The sequence below is a fragment of the Malus sylvestris genome, chromosome 12 (genome assembly GCF_916048215.2).
Source record: "Malus sylvestris chromosome 12, drMalSylv7.2, whole genome shotgun sequence".
NCBI classification, from domain to species: Eukaryota; Viridiplantae; Streptophyta; class Magnoliopsida; order Rosales; family Rosaceae; genus Malus; species Malus sylvestris.
The window spans coordinates 30,821,338-30,840,738 of NC_062271.1; the positions used below are offsets into that span (position 1 = coordinate 30,821,338).

General features: G+C 35.3%; 3 protein-coding genes across 3 annotated transcripts; 2 read left to right on the forward strand and 1 right to left on the reverse strand.

The window, feature by feature from the left end:
- Positions 1-548: 548 nt before the first annotated feature.
- On the forward strand, positions 549-1,725 carry LOC126593865 (histone H1.2-like). The gene is made up of 2 exons (XM_050260028.1): positions 549-731; positions 836-1,725. Exons 1-2 carry the CDS (start codon positions 657-659, stop codon positions 1,406-1,408), a joined length of 648 nt encoding a protein of 215 aa, XP_050115985.1. The 5' UTR covers positions 549-656; the 3' UTR covers positions 1,409-1,725.
- A 1,815-nt stretch (positions 1,726-3,540) lies between these two features.
- Positions 3,541-7,221, reverse strand: LOC126593726 (protein WAVE-DAMPENED 2-like). The gene is made up of 7 exons (XM_050259838.1): positions 7,067-7,221; positions 5,501-5,804; positions 4,962-5,047; positions 4,776-4,866; positions 4,610-4,681; positions 4,347-4,457; positions 3,541-4,056 (listed from the first exon to the last, which is right to left on the reverse strand). The coding sequence occupies exons 2-7, from the start codon at positions 5,798-5,800 to the stop codon at positions 3,739-3,741; spliced, it is 978 nt and encodes a 325-aa protein (XP_050115795.1). The 5' UTR covers positions 5,801-5,804; positions 7,067-7,221; the 3' UTR covers positions 3,541-3,738.
- A 9,686-nt stretch (positions 7,222-16,907) lies between these two features.
- Positions 16,908-18,907, forward strand: LOC126593289 (uncharacterized protein At2g34160-like). The gene is made up of 5 exons (XM_050259320.1): positions 16,908-17,198; positions 17,739-17,787; positions 18,249-18,311; positions 18,405-18,469; positions 18,580-18,907. Exons 1-5 carry the CDS (start codon positions 17,073-17,075, stop codon positions 18,679-18,681), a joined length of 405 nt encoding a protein of 134 aa, XP_050115277.1. The 5' UTR covers positions 16,908-17,072; the 3' UTR covers positions 18,682-18,907.
- Positions 18,908-19,401: the final 494 nt, after the last annotated feature.

Sequence of the window (19,401 nt, forward strand, 5' to 3'; positions counted from 1 at the left end):
ATTATCAGAATTTCACGATTCTTTAACCATTTCACTCCCCTGAAAGCCTACAACAATCCAACACCCAAAAATACCAAATGCCTTCAAAACATCCTCGCAAAACATAATCAAACCCAAACAAACTCCAATTAAACCCTAGTTCTGACCAATCTACCTTCAAATCCAAATTTCTCCCAATCCCCAAATCCAAATCCAACAAACAATAACTCATTAGAAAGCTCAGGTTCCAACCTTAACACCCATCAAAACCTCACTAAAATCCATCAACTACAACCAAAGTTACACCCATTACAAATCCACTTAGAAACACACCCAAAAAACTCTTTTGAAAAATTCACCGCCCAAACAAAAAGCGCGTCCGTACAAAAGCAGTCAATCCCGTCCGCCTCACGCGCCAAACTCTCATCCCAACCGCAGATAACTCCTAGATCTGACGACCCACGTTTAAACACTTACAGATTTCTCGATCCGGATCGCACTGCTCTCGACCAATCAGCGCTCAGCATCTCCCCCTCACTTCCTCCCCATATAAACCACCTTCTCCCCCAACCGTCAACTCACAATTCCCGTTTTCTGATTTTTCTCTATCGAAATCTGAGAAGAACGTTCTGATTCTGCTTCCGAGTTAACTGAGTCAAACCGCCGAGTCAATAACCATGACTGGAACTGTCGTCTCCACCGCCAAGGCCAAGAAGGCGAGATCGCCGCCCGCTCACCCGCCGTTTGTCAAGGTATGTGATAGGAAAATCGGTGTTTTTGTTTAATTTACGATTTTGCCCAGTGTTGTTTTTGGTTTTCGGAGGCTAATTGCGACGTTTTTTTGTGTGGCTTTCAGATGATCACGGCGGCGATTGTGTCGTTGAAGGAGAGGACCGGGTCGAGCCAGTATGCGATCACCAAGTTCGTGGAGGAGAAGCACAAGAATCTACCGCCGACCTTCAAGAAGCTTCTGCTCAACCATTTGAAGAAGCTCGTGGCTGCTGGAAAGCTCGTCAAGGTGAAGAACTCGTTCAAGTTACCTCCCGTTCGCTCCGCTGCTCCGGCGAAAGAGAAGGCAGTGGCCGCGGCGCCGAAGCCTAAGAAGTCGGCCGCGGTGGTCGCTAAGCCGAAGTCCAAAACGGCTGCGAAGCCTAAGGCGAAGGTCGCGGCCAAGCCAAAGGCGAAAGCGGTAGCTTCTAAGCCCAAGCCGGCGGCTGCGAAGCCAAAGGTGAAGGCGATTGCTGCCTTGGCCAAACCTGCTGCCAAGGCGGCGAGAACATCGACAAGGACGTCGCCGGGGAAGAAGGCCGAGGTGAAGTCCAAGGCGAAGGCGAAGAAGCCAGTGGCTCCGGCGAGGGCTGTGAGGAAGCTGAAGAGTGTGAAGTCGCCGGTGAAGAGGAAGGCTCCGGCGAGGAAGGCGAAGAAGTGAAGAGTCTTTAAGAGACTGCCGGTCTGTTACGTTTCTAGAGAGGGGTAGTTTGTGTAAATTTGTCGGGGAGTGAGGGGAGTTTCGGAATGAAAAAAACAAATCGGTTTGTTACGTTTTCGAGTGGGGGTAGTTTGTGTAAATTTGTGTGGGCAGTGAGGGTAGTTTGGGAATGAAGAAACAGCTTGTTGACACAGAATTTGTAGGGTTTTATTTTCTGATTTGTTTTTTTATTTCCAACAACCGTGGCGGTTGTTATTTGGTAACTGTTTTCTGTATTAAGAATTTAGAGGATGAATCAGATGCTTATTGATAACCAACATGCTTTGCAATTTACATCAAATAATTATATTCATATTCTAATTTTAACAACACTAATTAATGGGAATGTATTCAATTAAGATTTTGAATGATTTTAATTTTTTTTAATGAATCCAAATATTCAATTAAGATTTGAAGTGATTCTTAGAAATTTAACGTGTATTCAATCAGAATTTTAAAATAGTTTATTAAAATATTTAGAAATCGAGTGTACTCAATTAGGATTGTCAAGAAGTTGTTAACATTTCAAGTGTATTCAATTAGAATTAGAATTTAAAGAATTTGGAAAAGTTTAGGAAATAGAGAGATTTTGTAGTGTATGTTAAGCATTCACAAATCCGACATCTCTTATGAGATTTCGAAGGAATTGAATCTCTACAAATCAGTTAAATTCCATAAATATCTAGATTTTTAAATCCATTAAAATATCTCAATTTTCCAATTGAATACTCCCTTTAATACCTTTTTTGATTAAACACGAAGAAAACTCATTAATTTTAATTTTAAAATTTTTGGCAAATAAGACAACGTGAAATGAGTGTTTTATAAACTACCTTAATTTACAGAAATTTGAACTTGTTCACAAGCGATTTTACACTTTATTTGTTGCTAGGTAGACTAAATTTGTTAATTTTTTTATTAATGTGTCTATTTTATATTGGTGATACATTATTTAGTTTATAAATTTAAGTGTTTATTTTTTATTAATAACACATCATTTAGTTTGTAAATTTAATTTACAAATTTAAATTACGTAGCATTATGTTTGTGGATAGAGCTTGGGTGCTAGGGAACGAGGAACGGATAATCTTGATTAACTAGTTTTATCCATATCTGCCTTATGTTAAAAAGAGTTTACAAGGCACAAAATTGGATAATTAGAGTTTATCACACATTTACAAAATTGGGTAATTGAAATTTGATACATATTTATCGGTATCAGATATACGTGTTATAAAATGAACACAGAATGTTGTATAACGGAAAACATGAACATTGAGGTAAGGCAACCATCCCTAATCTTCAAATTTTAGTCCGAACTCGTTACTAGTTCCGATTTTAGATTTTAAGTATCAAAATTTTGGGTAATTAAAGCTCTAAACTATGAGTTATAGCCTAAATACTCGACCTTATCAATAAATACAATTGAAGTTGAAGAATATTGAGTAGAAATGAGATATTCTCAAGGTTGGTCGTTTTATGATTTTGCACGGGGAATTTTCGTTATCAAGTTCACCTTTCACTAGTTTTGACATTTTTTCCTTCATTTTTACAAGCATATTAATATGTTTACATATCAAGAATGAGAGAAGCAAAATAATTAAAAAAATGATGAAAATTGGATCAACTGGTCTTAAATTGCAGATTTAAGGTGAGATCCGCGTATTTTTATATTCCCTTTGAACTAGTGAACGTGAAAAAAGTCGGGAAGTGTATTTACTCTCGTACTTATTTTTCTTAAGTAAACATGTTAAGTCGTCTCAAATAAAACAGAATGGAAAACTCATTTTTACACATAACGAGATATGTACCAATTACCGGTTTAACTTACAAAACCATATACAATTCACAATTAACAAAAACCCAAGTAAACAAGTTATTTGTTGATGAAAGTAAAAAATAAAAGCGGCTAAAGTCAAAATAATCTCTAAGATTTGCATAACACATCACTTTGGTCCATGAGATTGAAAATCAATAGAAATTATCCCCGAGATTGTCCACCATGCATTATTTTGGTCATTCCGTTAAAAACTCCATTAAATACCCCGGAGCTCTTAGCCTAAAGTTTGAGTATTTTTCAAAGCTTCGTAACATAATCGAAAACTCATTTTTATACAAACGAGATATGTACCAGTTACCGGTTTAGCTTACAAAACCATATACAATTCACAACTAACACAAACCCAAGTAAACAAGTCATTTGTGGATGAAAGTAAAACAAAAGCTAATCTCTTCAGTACATCCAAATGGTAAACCTGCCAAATTCAAGACCTTCGTTTTTCCACTCGGCGTTAGAAGAAGCTTTCAAGTCCATCGTGGTTCGACTCTGATGTCTGCTCCGCGGTCTTTGGAGATGTTTCGGTTGTTTCCCTTTCGTGTTTTGGATGGTCTTTGGTCTTGCAACTGCCAAGGCTGTTTCGCCTTCCAGACTGAGCCTTACATCTGGGAGCCGCGGGGGAAGTTTCTTTCTGAGTACCAAGGCTGTGACGTTGTGGCCGAGAACAGCCCTTCTTTTTTTCCTCCGCGGATGAGTTGGTGATTGCATCACCATAGCTCTTCCTCCGGCTTAGACTGTTAAATTTTGGTGACTTGGGCTGAGTGAGTGGAGCCTGAAATCATATACAAGCACAAAAAAGTTCATCTCACAGCAAAAAGGTGCAGCTAGTACAAGGAATCGCTACATTATTCGGACTAGGATTATTCCCAATGATACGGTAAATCCTAGTCCTCGAATACAGATTAATTGCTTAATCAAACACTTAATCAGGTTCCAAGTCCCGGTTCCTTAATTTTATTTTCGGTTGACGTGTGCAACATGTTTTTCTCTTTTTGGTCAATCTCAATACGTTTTAGAGCTCCAAAGTAGTCAAGCACAACTGACAAGACTTGAATTAACTACCTTCTTGCGTTCGGTCTTAGGAGGAGGGGGCTCGTAAATGAAACTGGGTACCGGATTTGCTTTGACCACCATGCTCTTCCTCAGCACCTTGATGGCTGCTTCTTGCTCTTCCTGAAAGTGTAATCAAGGAAAATGTAAAATATGAGTTTTCAAGCAGATCCCATCACATGCGGAGGAATAAACACCCAAAAGAAAACGCAGATCCGCATGACACCCATGCTTAATGGCAAGAAAATACAAGATACTACAGGGAAGTGACGCACCTTGGCTCTTGCTTCCCACTGGCTTCTCTCTGCCTCCATAGCTTGGTGCTTTTCCTCTAACTTTGAGTAGTACTAGACGAAGGGAATCGCATCAGTTACACATTAGATTGTGCAGATTAAAAGTAGTTCTCAAGTTATACAGTCACTTGTTTTGTTATAAAAGTACCTCCTTCCTTTTCTCTATACGCTCATAGATCCTAAACGTGGGAGCTTGTCCAACCGTAACCTTGAAATTAGGTGTTCTTGATGCAGCAGTTCTGTTCTTGGTTAAGGATAATGCTAATGTGATGAACAATTTCTAATATATAGGTAAAACAAATAAATTCAAATTTCAAATGTCAACCAAGGATACGAGGAAGTCATAGACCAATTATCTTCTTCATTAGCATGCTTCTTATTATCATGTTCCGCGCCCTCTTGTGACGACTGAGAAGTTGGCTGAAATGAAAACGGGGCAAAAAAATTGAAATCAGAACCATCCATCTACCATAACGCTGCAGTAGCATTTACAAGCAAAAGTCCATAATTATTCTCAGTTTGTTGATGCACTTCAAGCCGAATAAAAGGATAATTTAGCTTCCTTAACTGAAACTCATATTTGAGATGGCATTCTTCGTAAGATCATATAACCATGTAATTCAAAACCTTCTACGGAGCATGTCTCACAGCAGCAAAATTGCAAAAAACAAAAAGGTAATAACCCCAATGAGTTATATTTTTACTTGCTAGAACAAGCATAAAATCTTATACATATGCCATACCTAACCAAGCCGCCACATAAATGGTATAAAACCTCAACAAAGTTCAATATATGATAAACAAATTGACTTGAACCAGCGGATGAATCCTTTAGAGCTGTGAAAGAAAAATATAATGTTTTTACGGTTTAACCTGTGAACTCTTCAGAGACGCTGCATTTGGAGACTCTGGACTTTGAACAGGATTTGTACTCTTAACAGCCAGCACATCTTGCGTCTCCTCAGATTCCACAGCTACTTCGTTTTCTCCGACAGGGTCCTTCACCTTGGAATCCTTTGACTCAATGCTTTCTTCTGAAACTTTGGGAGCAACGAGGACCTTACCACGAGTAAAACCAATTGAAGTCACCACGACACTGTTAATCTTCTTCTCCACCACCTTCTTCTCCATTTCTCCGTTCCCCGCCTTTATACCAGTAACTTCCCTCCCCATGACGCTGCACAAGAAAGCTACAAGCTGAGCACCACCAGACTAGGAAAATTGCATTACCACATACAAACTAACAAAGCATTACTTGTTTACAAGTAAATTATTATATCTTCAAACACAATTCAAATTGACCGAAATGTGTATGACACTTATATGGATAAACAAGTCAAATTAAACCGCAACAATTTAGAGGTATATCGGATATCCCAATCCATGTTACAACACCAAACACATGTTATCCGATGACAGAATTCAAAGATACACAAAAGCGCGCACGCGGGCACATACACAAAACAGTATAAACAAAAAGCATTTCAGGTACTCCATGTTTCAGCATACTGCATAAAACATAAAATTACAAACCTGCAACTCGAAAAGTTTTTTAGGAAAAGAGTGATCCACGTTGTAGATTTTGCCTTTAAATTTGGGATCTTCCATTCGAACAGGGTGGATCACTCTTCGAATTGTACTTTGCTAATCCGAAAAAATTAAAAAATTAAAAACAAAAAATAAAAAGCATTGTACTTTGCCAATCCTAGGTGCCGGTGCCGGAGGAGAAACTCTTGCATAGGATTCCGACGGCCTTATTAGTTTACCGGTCACCGGAAACTCCTCAATTTGCCATTTTTCTTTCATAATCTCACATATGTAAAGCATTTAAACTATTATAATCACGTTGAAAAAGACATAATAGGAGACAAATTGTGTAAAATTTAAGGGACAAGACATCTAAATAATGAATTGAACCCAACAAATAACAATTAAAGTAAGAATCTTAAAAGCTAAAGTAAAAGGGGTTAGCTTAAATTTTAATGTAAAAAACAAATCAAGATGGAAATTAGAAACTTGGTTGACCAAACAAATTTGAGCAAGCCCCATGACCAACAACCACAACATAACAACAACCCCACTATGTGTGGCTTCCGTTAGCAACCAACCACCACAATACCATTGACAAAAACAAAGAAAGTTCTCATCTTTTTGCAATCTGAGCTAAATTAACCTTAAAATCACCCAAAAAAAGAACGAAAAAAACTCATTTCTGAGCAAAAAAAATAAAAAATAAAAAATTCAGTTTTTCAGCTAACAATGGCAAAAACAGAGAAGTACCCATGAAAGATGGAGCCTCAAAGCTCAAAAATTTGCAGAAAAAAGCACAAATCGAAAGACAAAACAAACACATTTGAGAAATCCCATGAAACACAAACACACGGGAAGACAAGCAATACCAAGAAAGAAAGAAGGTTGAGAGAGAGAGATTTCTCTTACAGTTTTTTTTTTTTTGGTCCCGATCTGGCAAGATCTCCGAACCCCTTCTTTCTCTGTCTCTCAAGAAAATGGATGTTTTCTTCTTTCTTTCCTTCTTATGATTTTCTCTTTCTTTCTCTCAGGCTGCTCGTACTATTATTGTGTTGCGCTGTTTGGCTCTATATATAGACAGGTCTTTTCCTTTCCTTCCAAATTTCCAAACGCCGTTATTTCTTGTTAATTTGTTCGTGTGAGAAGAAGGTCTAGAAGAAACACATCAACGATATCGGAATTCGATCCTATCCAGATCTAATTTGTGGGGATCTTAGAAATTCCCACGTCTTAACTATTTATTATGTATCGTGCGATCAGAAATTATTTGATTTTTTTTATTTAAAATTAAACACAAATAATATCTGACAAAAACTGATCGCACGATGTACGATGAACGGTTAGAATGTAGGGATTCTAGGGATCCCACAAAATGGATTCGAAGATGATCCTCTTTCATCTATTTATAATATGTAAAATGATAACAATACGTGACTGTATTACGAGAACTCACCAAAATTTCTTTGGTTTTTTGGTCTTTTTATTTTTAATTATAACTTTTGTATGCTTTTTTCGTTTTCACTACAACCTAGGATTGCAGCATATCAAATATGTCGTTCATTAATATGATAACATGTGGAATGATAACACAGTGATTGTGTTTTGAGAATGCAAAATTTTTTATTTCTTTAGGATTTTTAATTTTGACGGAGTTTGGAAAATCAGCAGAGACCCTTTGGTGTGATATTATTATTATTATTATTTATTTTTTTTAAGAGAAAGAGGGTCGGTGGGAACCAAATCTGCACAGGATACATAAACATAATTGTGTTCTGCCACTCGATAAAGCATCATGTACAACATAATGTGACATTTAAATGGGATGTTCTATTTTTGGTTCTGTTTGTTGGGAATTAAATTTCAAATCCATCCATCATTTTTTTATCACTATTTTAACTTGTGTTGAGAATGAAAGATCCAATCTTTAAGATGCTCAAAGAAGAAATTTCAAATAAGGTCAGAAATTTATGGGGGTTATAGATCTGGTAATTAATTTATTAACTTACCTACTTCATAATGCAGTCCAATTGGCAATTTACTCCAAATAAGGTCCAAAAAAGAAAAAGTTTACCTAAAAAAAATTGAAATTGCAAATTTACTCCAGTTACGATTCGAAAGCTTAACTAGTTTTTTTTTTTTCAAGAAAGATTTTTCAATGTGCTAGGAATACGGTCCAGTATATCAGCTGTCACAATTCAATTGGTTATAAACTTTAAAAAAATGCACCTCATTGTTGTATGTAGTATGATTCAAATTCGATTTTGGCGAGAATTGAATCTAAAACATCTCTCACTTACAAGTGAATAAGAATATCACTAAACTGTAGTACTAAGTGACTTGAATGCGAAGTTTAGAATGAAGTAGCTACTTGAACCACAAATTTATTTTTCTCGAAAGAGTTTATTTTATTGAGTAAGAAAAAATGATCTTCACTAATTTTCAATGCTTAATTTTTAACAGTTAATATGACACAAATAACAACGGAGAGAAACGTGGAGGCCGTAATGTGTGTGGCAAAGGAGCTTCCTTTTCCAAACGTTGAAGTTGAACGTTCCAAGGTTCAACGTTATATGCGGTTCAACGTGGAGTCTTGGTTGAAAGTGAAACAAATTCTATTTTATTTTTAATAATTTTTTTTTTTTGTGTTTTTGTAGTTATTTTTATTAGAAAGAGATCATTTCCGAATTTTTTACTCTAAAGTTCAGTGATCAAATTATCCAAATCTTTAAAATTTGATTCAGCGGTAAAAAATTATTATAATTTTTTAAAAGCTTTTATTAACTTCTCTATTTTTAACCGTTGAATCAAATTTTAAAAGCTTAGATCACTTGATCTCTGAACTTTGAAAGAAAAGATTTGAAAATAATCTCCTTTCGTTTTTATTTACTAAATTGTGTAGTGTTATTTCTCTCTAATCAGAGTCAAGACTCTCAGACGTGACCTCATCCTCTTTTTCTCATCCGCCAAGTTGTCGGGAGATTCATAAAAAGAACCATTTCTCCTACCTCACAGTAATTGTTTTATAAGTCGCATGCGGTGGTTAGACAGCAGCAAGGGGCTTAGGCAATTTTTTAAATATTAATTATATGTACTGTATTTATAAATAAACACTGAATGATACTTATGATAGTGTTTTTTAAACGGATAGTGTAATAGTTATACATAATTTGGGAGTTTTAGGTGAAATTTTTTGTAGGATATAATTGAGAAAGAGAGAGATTGTGGAGTCTTAAAAGAGAAAGATAAGGATATTAAAACAGTAAAAAAAGAGATAATTAAAACAAAACAAAAATCAGCAAAAGAGGAATTCTCCATGTAAGCCCGTGCGCCTAGTCCCGTTTAGTCCCGTCGAAACCTGCCTAGATCTTCCTAATTCCGTCTATGCGGCCGTCTAATAAGCATTTCAATTTTGTGACCGAGAGGGAGTAATCGCGTGGCGGTGACTAGTAGCTTAGTTCCTAGGCAGTTGCTTAGACTGCACTTTAAAACACTAGTCATAGGGGTGGTTTGGTAGTGAGATGCTTAAAAAAAAAACACCCATGAAAAAAAAGTTGTGAGGGTTTTAGGTGTTTGGTAAACTGAAAAAAAATGGCTTATTTTGGAAGCTGCTGTGAGAATAAGCTGAAATCAAAGGAAAAGCTGAAGCTGCTATTTGTAGCTTTGGAAAACTGGCTTTTTTTCAAAGCACACAGAGCTACAGTGCTCCTATAATAAAAAAACCCACTATCAGACTGTTTTTTTTTTTCAAAAGCACTTTTACAAAAAAGTTTACCAAACACTTTGCTGATTTATTTCACAGTCGCTTATTCTCACAGCAGTTTTTTTTCAAAGCACAACAATACCAAACCAGCCCTATGTATTGCCCTTATGAGCACCTTTTTTTATGTTATTTTATAATAATTGGTATTTTAATTCATACTTCCATTTTTTCATACAAATGATATTAAATGAAAAGGTAGATCAATGATGAGTTTCAGAGAGCATAGTTCATTCTATCCGTTTTATTAAGTAGTTTAAAGATAAAATAGGAAGATTTTGATTCTTTCTAACCGTTGTAGTGGGGAATGGTAAAACTATAAAAGTAGTTCAATGACCAAGCCTTTTATATGTAGTACACTAGTAAATCTAGATGGTCTCACTAAAATTTTGCATGGAATTGAATGTCAGTGAGGTTTAACTACTCGGTATTACTGCATACCAAGAAAGTATGATTTTTTTGGCAAGAGCTCATAAATATACAAATATAGGAACCCCGTGAAATATTAATTGCGAGAGCGTTATATATTTCACATGAATTTTCTGAAATCTTGGAGTTGTTTTGATGGCTTATGTACTAGCTAGTATTGTTAGACATTATGGTTCTCCGGTTTTCCCCCTTTCATAATACACTCTGCTTCGGTATATGACATGCACCGATGAATGAAACGTTGAATATACAATCAAAAGTTCAATATTCGATAATTCAATGGTCACAGATATGGGTGTATAAAATAGTTGTATGAAAAGCTGTGAACTACAGTTTCAACAAGCAACCGGTAATTTTGTTGGTGCCGTCGAGCAGAAGCCTTGGGTGATCGTGTCCACTTAAAGCAAAAAGAAAAGAGACGTGGAGTTGCTTTTTGTGCTTATGTTTAAGTTCATGTATTCATATTTCCCCACACTATGAGCTGTATGGAATTACGAATTTATCAACTTTCCTTTGTTTTTCCACCGCCCTTTTCATTTGAATTTCAAGTAAGGTTTGTTGGTCAAGGTGGTCCAAGGGTTTTTGAGGTCACAGTCTGGTTGGATAATTAACCAGATTTTGCAGATTTAAGAATAATAATATGAGTAGTCACTTACTATTACGGTTTAATTGTATTTTTTATATTTTTACGTGGGAGGTCTTATGTTTTTAATATATTGTTGTCTTAAAAAATTAAGAATTTGAGAAAAAAATTGAAAAATAATTCCATAAAATTAACTTGTTTAGTTAAAAAGACTTGGAAGAAACGTTAAATAATAAATTTCAGGAAATGCTTGCACATTGGAAGGCTTTTCACATTCTTGTTTTTTACGGTCAAGGCTTTTCAAAGAGTCAGCAGTGGCTTGGATTAGGGTTTTAGGATTCGACAGTGCATGCAGTTCCTATATAATTCAGCTATTAATTTTCATTATTTCTGATCATGGATAATTAATATGGAATTGTCTCCCCGAAACACTTTCCGACTTTGCTTTTCAATGCTTTTGGATGTATATTGTATCCACTAATCAGAAGCATAATATTTAGGGTTTATAGTACCAGAATCTACTAGTTAAATTTTAGGGTTTTTATATGTGTGGAAGTGTGCATGCCAGAATGACACCTCAAGAATTTCAAATTTTAACCCCCAATTATTTAGGCATGTATAATTTTTGTGATAAACGATAGCATTAGTGAATTAAATAGTTAGTTGTCAAGGGGGAGGAAAATTAGTGAAAATCGCACCCATACCATTATATGTAAACATGATTATTTTCGCCAGTGCTGTATAACGTCAAATGCATAATGTTTGCATGATTATTTTCGCCATTATATGTAAACATGATTATTTTCACAAGGTTATGTGGGATGAATTTAGGGTTTCTTTTGTGAGGGCCACCAGCTTTTAACCTAAGGGGATGGAACCTTTTCAATTTATTCAAATAAAAGTTGAAATAATATGACACTGCATGCTTACAGTGGGGTGAAAGCCGAAGGGGCAATTGTTTGCATGCTTCACAGTTGCAGTATGACAGCAACAACTTACCTTCTTAGCTTGGGTCGGTACGGTTTGATTAGATTTTAGGGAGGCAACAAGATTTAAAATATACAATACTATTGCGCTTTCCTTTCAATTACCCACTTTTCAACGGCTCGATAAAGTCAAAAAGCTCATTTGTTTGTATATTCCATTCGAACTTGTCTGCTTTCTATTTTAATTAAAAGCAGTTTTTGACCTACTAAACATCATTAAAACCCTAAATTTATCTAATACTGAAATCATCTTGTTCGTTTCTTTCTAAAACCGTATCTTTAGCATAATCATAATTAACGTCAGAATTTCTAAAAATATATATACAACTATTTAATATATGAATTAGGATTCTCACCTTGAATTGATAGAATTTTAACATGAAAAGAGATACTCGCTCAAATCTTGTTTTGTATGGTTAAAATTTGAAAGTTCGAACATGTACATAATAAAAAAGCAAGCTACAAGAGCACGATTTGTGTTCTTAGCAGCTAGTCATGCATGCTCTGCAATTTATACATTAAGTCATTCATCAGAGTTGAAGCCTAATATCTCACACTTTTATATGAAAAATGATACTATCAAATTGTAGTATTAGTAGCTTTATATTTTGCGGACATATGAAATTAATATAACAAATTCCAAATGTGTATTCCACATGACTCATCCTGAGTTCGATTCTGTTGGATATATGTCAACAATCTGTGATAATTTTATATATGCTAATAAATAATAAATACGAATAAATATTGACTAGAGTATGAACAACGAAATAATTTAAAACAGAAAGATTGAAGATTGAGGCTTGCGTACCGCAATGTCCTTGAAACAGAAATTCGTCCCTACTCAGTGCTTGTAGTTTTACGGACGTCTGCTTCACCAGGATTAAACGATCAAGTTAGAATTCCAGCACCGGAAAACTTAACTTCTGGCGAACTTCTGTGTGGTCCTCTCAGAAATGATGTTTGAGATTGTAGAAGAAGAATATTGATTTTCTGTATTCTAAATGCCATGCAGATGGATGTATATATAATAGAAGGATGCATGTTCGCAACATGTATGAGAATGAGATGTGTCTGTTGGGAGACATCTTCTCCAGAGGGGTGCTTTGCTCTGTGTTCTTTCTGAACTCTTCAGACTTCATCTGAAAAGATGAGTCTGTTGGTAAAAAATAATTAATTAATTAAATTCGAAATTAATTAAAAATAATTAATTAAATCATTAGAGCCCGAGCCCTAGCCCAAGAGCCCCAAGACCCATCTTTTGATAATTAATTACCAATTAATTAGTGCACCCCAAAGCCCAACCCCAAGGGTGAGCCAAATTTTATTCTCCAGACCTATTACTCCAATCACTTTTTATAAAGGACAAAGCCTTATAAAGTGATAAAATCTTTTAGGAATGGCCAATGTGGAACAAAGAAATTTCTACTCAAACTATTCAAATTTTCAACAATACCCCACATTTGAGTTGAAATTTCATTCAAACTCCAACAGATTCTTAGTGTACGATGATAGTCAGAAAGAAACTGAAATACCTCTATAAATCTTTCTGTTCACCCAAAGAATTAACTACCTTAATTTGGCCACCAACTGGTTCCTTTTTCTTTAAAAAAAAACTGGGTTTGAATGGGACATAGCTAACATCTGTATTTACGAAGAGAATTCACAGAATCTCAACAACCGACATCTTTATTTGGTCAGCTTAATACAGCTACTTTTTTTTTTTTGGTGAACTCTTAATACAGCTACTTAATTCTCAGCAAAACTACTAAAAAACGTAATCTTTGGTGGCTGAAATTACTACCCTTAAATCTACTGCTATTCTATGATCCATATCTATCAACCTCGCTGCCGTCTTCACTTTACCTTTTTTTACAGTAGTCCGAAGCCTTTTAGTTCATTTGGAACCAGCTAATTTAACTTTATTTTCGTCTGGAAAGGATGGGTTTTTTTGTTGTGGATGTATGATAATGCCTAGTGTCTCTCCCATTTCGCATGCTTGCACCTTAAGGAAAATGATCCTCGCCTGATCCTTTTCTTGGAGATCCGAAGGATCTCGTGATCGTGTTCGTTCATCATACATATGCAGTCAGAAATCATTTGAAATTTAAAATTTAAAATTAAATATAAATAGTACTTAATGAAAACTAACCACATGATATACGATGAATGGACACGATCACGGGATCCCCCGGATGCCCAGAAAAAGGATCCGCTGATGATCCTTTCGACACCTTAATTTCGTGTGGTTAACACCCCTAATTAAAAAAGGTCCCTAATTGCAGTATAATTAGTTTGCCTTTCCTACTTAAGGTGCTAATTGACTTTATTTAGTTGAAATGCAAAAAAGATTAGCTTTGAATAAACTAAGAAAAATTAATCACCAAACATCAAACATATATCTTGCAATGGCCCGATTCATCCTTCAACTTTTTAATATATTAACTTATGATGTGAACATCTTGTTTCATCTTTGAATAAAACTCTTCGACAGAAAAAATAAATAAAATAAATAATTCATCGAAAATATTGAGGCCATGCTGCAGCAGGCTTTGTCTATCTTATAATTAGAGTCTTAATTACCAAATAAGTGGAATAATTATGTTTAATTAATCTCTCTTACAAGTCTTCCTCAAGAATTTGTCAACATTGTCGGTCATTGACAATCTCTGTATATACAGAGACTGCTCATGGATGTGATTTACGTTTTGACGTTTTGATCTTTCATACATCGATAGGGGACCATAGTCGTACTCCTTGTAGTCCCTTTCCCTAGCAAGGAAAGCTTCATATATATATATCCCACTTAAAATTTTAGGCATGCATCAAAACTAGAGGTCTAGCTACAATATTGCTTTCATTTAATAGTACGAGTATTATGCAATATCCAACCGTTAATAGAGATTTATCAAATTTTTATACACAAAATTTAACCGTTGATTTTTTTGAACTATTTTGTGAAATGATAAAAGATTGGAAAAATAGTATATAAGTAATTTTTTTGTGTATCCCTCCCCTAGGCAACCCTACATCTTCTCCATGGATTGAGATTTGCTCCGGATTTCTGTGTTTGAAGTCAGTAAACTGAGAGATTTGGACCACTCGATTTCAGTTTTACGATCTTAATTAGTCTATCTCACTAGCCTACTTCACATAAATATGAAAACTTGAACGGCCTGAATCTCTCTCTCTTGAATGGTCTGAATATTTTATATATGGACTTCGGACACATAAATCTAAAGCGGATATCATTCACTTCTCCACGAAACCCACATCGAAATTGACCAATCACAAGAAATCGTTGTCACATTGTTGTTTGGTTTCATAACTTCATTATTATTGCACGTGTAAGTAACCCTAATAAAAATATTAAGATGTCCCACGGAAACGAAGCAAAAATAGGGACAACTTCTCTCTGTTGGATCATAGAAATGGATTGTGTTTGGAGTCTTTAATTTGGACCACGGCACTCCACCAACGTTGTGTCAATTATTCCTTTGCCAAGGCCACTCCACTTCCACCGTCGGTTTGAAAACTTTTCTTCATGAGTTTAAATTATTTTTCCCTTTAATTCATGGAAATAAAATTAGATCAAGTTTGTCCACGACAATTTGGTTTAGACTCAATTTCCAATCCTTTTTTTTTTTGGTGAATGAGAATTGTATTCCAAATTGGTTCTAAATTATCCCGGAATTTCAACATATAATACTTGGCTGCTGAAAGAAGAGCAACAAGTCTTGCTGGAAGAACCGATTGAAAATATACACGAGTCCATTTGTGTGGAATGATGTAGGTTTAAGTTTTCAATTCTTTAATTGTTTGACCATGTGTTCATTTGTAATTGAACATTTGTTTAATTCATCAGAACTTACTACTCTTCTTTCAACAGCCAATCATTATCCATTCCAATTTTGGAAAACTTTGAACTCATTGTTAAAACCTTGAATATGCCAACAATTTGAAAGGTCAAAACTGAAAACTCATACTGAAAGGGTAAGGGGTAGTCTGAAAATTAAAGTAATTACCAAACAATATTTCATTTTTCAAAGTTGTAAAAAATGCGAAGAAAAAAAATTGAAAATGAAATGGTTATCAAACGGCCCCTAAAAAAACTATCCTATACGTACTAACCTGTGAGCAATACAATCGATCGTTAGGGAAGAGTAAGTGGAGTTTCGCTTTTGAAAGAAATCTTTCAATGCGAAGTCAATCATTATAGTTAATTCACGCTTGAAAAGCTAATGTATTTTAAAATTTATGCACTTTAAAAATATTTTACACTATGTTTAGATAAGATAAATAAACTTGAAATTTGGACAAAAATCAGAATTTATAAATTGACATGCACCAATTCCCTTATTTGGATTTATAAACATAGAGTTTTAGAATTTCCGCGTGAAAAAAAAAACTTGAAATTTGGGACCTTCAATTCCAACGTTTAAATTTCATATAAATATGTGTCATTTCCCAATTTATATGAATAAGAGTTTAAAAATAACAAATTTCGTATTCAATTCAATTGTTATTTTAGGTTAACCAAACAAGAAAATTCACAAATTCTATAAAATAAAATCTCGTCATTTTAAAATTCCTTAGTAATCTTAAATTTCTTCATCCAAACATAGTATTAGTTACATTCCAATTTTGTTCCTTCAAATTTAGAAATTACTACATATGAATCAGTCAGAATCCGAAATCCAACTTGTATATTTAATGACACACAAAAATAGTGATTTTATGTATTCCGACGTAATAATAAAAAAGTACATGATGACCATTTTGAGTACTAACAACAATTCCCAACAAGCTTCTCTTTCTTTTTTTATTTATTTTTGGGCTAAACTTTCTCAGCTTGTCCATCGCAGGCCCATATCACAACAGCCCATTAGGCTAAAATGTTCTAAACCCAGGCCCGCTAGAACAGTGTAACGGCCTCCCGCTCCATGGGATCCTAACTGCCAAACAGGCTGACTCCGTCCGCCACCCAATCCCACAGCACCACGCGTTCCCTCCCGATTGGTTCCCTCACCAATACTCCCGCCATTATAAACGTCCACCCCTAACTGCTCTCCGATAACGTTTCGGAAATTCACGAGTCTTCTTCTTCCAGTTTCCGACCGAAAGCGAGATATCGAAAGTTGGAGAAAATTTCAGAGCAAAATGGCGGCAGCTCAAATGCAGAGAGTCGCAGCTCCACCGCAGCAACCGATTGAGGCGCCGAAGAAGAACAGAATTCAGGTCTCCAACACCAAGAAACCGCTCTTCTTCTACGTCAATCTCGCTAAGGTACATTTTTATACCTTTTTTGGCTAATTATTCTCGATTTTTCGGTTTTAATTTGGTGTATTTGTTTGATTAGCTTAGTTATTTGAGTATCGTGAGGAATGTATGATAAATTTTGTAGTAACACTAAGAGATTATTGAAATTTTACATCTTTTCCTCTCAGTTTCTATTTAATTGCTTCGGTTATTGATTGCGGTTTTGAGAAATTTTTGAGTGTGATGGTCATGGTGTTGCTATGTCATGCATTGACAATGTGTGTGGATTTGGTAATTGCATGGCTGCGTGACGATTACACCGAAAAACTTTTCATGTTCTATGAATATTTTCCGAAGTTATGGTAAGTCACGCGTTGATAGTATGAGTTGTTTTAGTAATACCACATGGATGTATGGCAATCGCACCAGAAAACTTCGTATTCTTTGCTTGTGGAGGAAGACATGAAATTTGACTTAATATATAGTTTTTCTGTGAGTTGTTATTTGATTGGATGAATGCTGGTATGATCTGTATTTCGTGTTTACGTTGTATTTTCTTTGATGCAGAGGTACATAGAGCAGCACAATGAGGTTGAGCTCTCTGCACTGGGAATGGGTAAATCTTTTAGGCATCATTTCTCAGTATCTTTTTCGTCTGTTCGGACAAATATCTATGTTCTTGCTTAGTTTCCCAGAAAGTAGTAGCATGAAAACACATTTTATAACTCAGCATGCTTATGTAAACCTTACTGCAATACATATGAGTATGACCGAAAATCAGCGATGGCGCTGTGACGCAAGTAGGGTGAAGATTTCATGGTTCGGTAGCAACTACAAAATAAATTTGTGTGTAACTTTGTGGTAATGTATCGACATGGTTTTTCTGCTTCTAATTCTATTTCTGAATCGATATAAAGTAAGTTTTCACATGTTGAGATTTCGTGATGAACTCCCTACTTATTGTCAATTGAAGAACTTACACTTACTCGAAGATTGAAAATTGTTTTACGATGAACTTTGAAGGTCCTTCCTTGCCTTTTTTTGTCCCGCTAATTTCCTGCACTTCTGTTATTACAGCAATCACTACGGTTGTCACTATTGCCGAGATTTTGAAGAATAATGGATTGGCTATTGAGAAGAGTAAGAAATCTGCGCTCGTAATTCCATAAAAAACTTGCAAAAAAAATTAAAGAGGTGATTGATTTGGTTATCTTTGTTTGTGGGATTGAACAGAGGTGTCTACATCTACCGTTGGAATGAAAGACGAGATTAAGGGTCGCCTCATGCAGAAGGCTAAGGTTTGGTTTCTTTAGTCGAGCGTTTTTAAGTTGATTAAACATTTTATACGAAGTTTCCACCAAGCTTCTGATATCGTTTCTATCGTTTCTCATTTTCATTTCAACTTTAGATCGAGATTGTGCTGGGGAAGTCTGAAAAATTTGACGCTATAATGCAAATGAATGCTGCTGTACTTGCACCAGAGTCAGTTGCGACCGAGGGAAAAAAATGACGGCGAAGGAGTAGAACTCATCACTCATCCAACGACGGTTCATTCTTCATTGTTGTAGTTTAACATTCACATTCTTCCTTTACTCTCTCTGCCTGAATTGAGATAAGTACGATGGTATATAGATGAATTTTATTATACTGTTTCCTTCTCGAATCTGTAACGTTTTCATCTGTTTTCGCACATAATGTCTATCGTTCAATGAAAAATTGGGAAGAAATTTTATCGACCTGACTTCTTATATATCCTGCACGATCTTATTCTTCGTGTGCATACATTATACATACACAGATGCATATTATATAGCAGCAGATGGTAGACATTCTGCGTATTTCGTTACATCGATAAGGTAATATTTGAAATGATATGTTCTTTACTCGCATATAGCAGATGGTAGACATTCTGCGTATTTCGTTATATAGCAGCAGATCATAGAATTTAGACAAAACTGCAGAAGAAACTTTTTAGGTATGTTCTTTACTCGCATAAGGCACGGTGAAGCTTCCAAAAACGGACTCAAAAATTTTGTTTGCCGTTTTGAATGGTCATATATGCAAATATTTGAAATGATAAAGCTCCAGATAACATTTTATATCTTGCATTCTCTGATTAGAAGAATTTAAATAGCGATTAGCTGATTTCTAAGATTTTATCGAAAGCTTTTTCTTGTATCACTATACATTCATCGGAAGTTTAAATCTTTGATTTTTGGCTCTTTGTAAT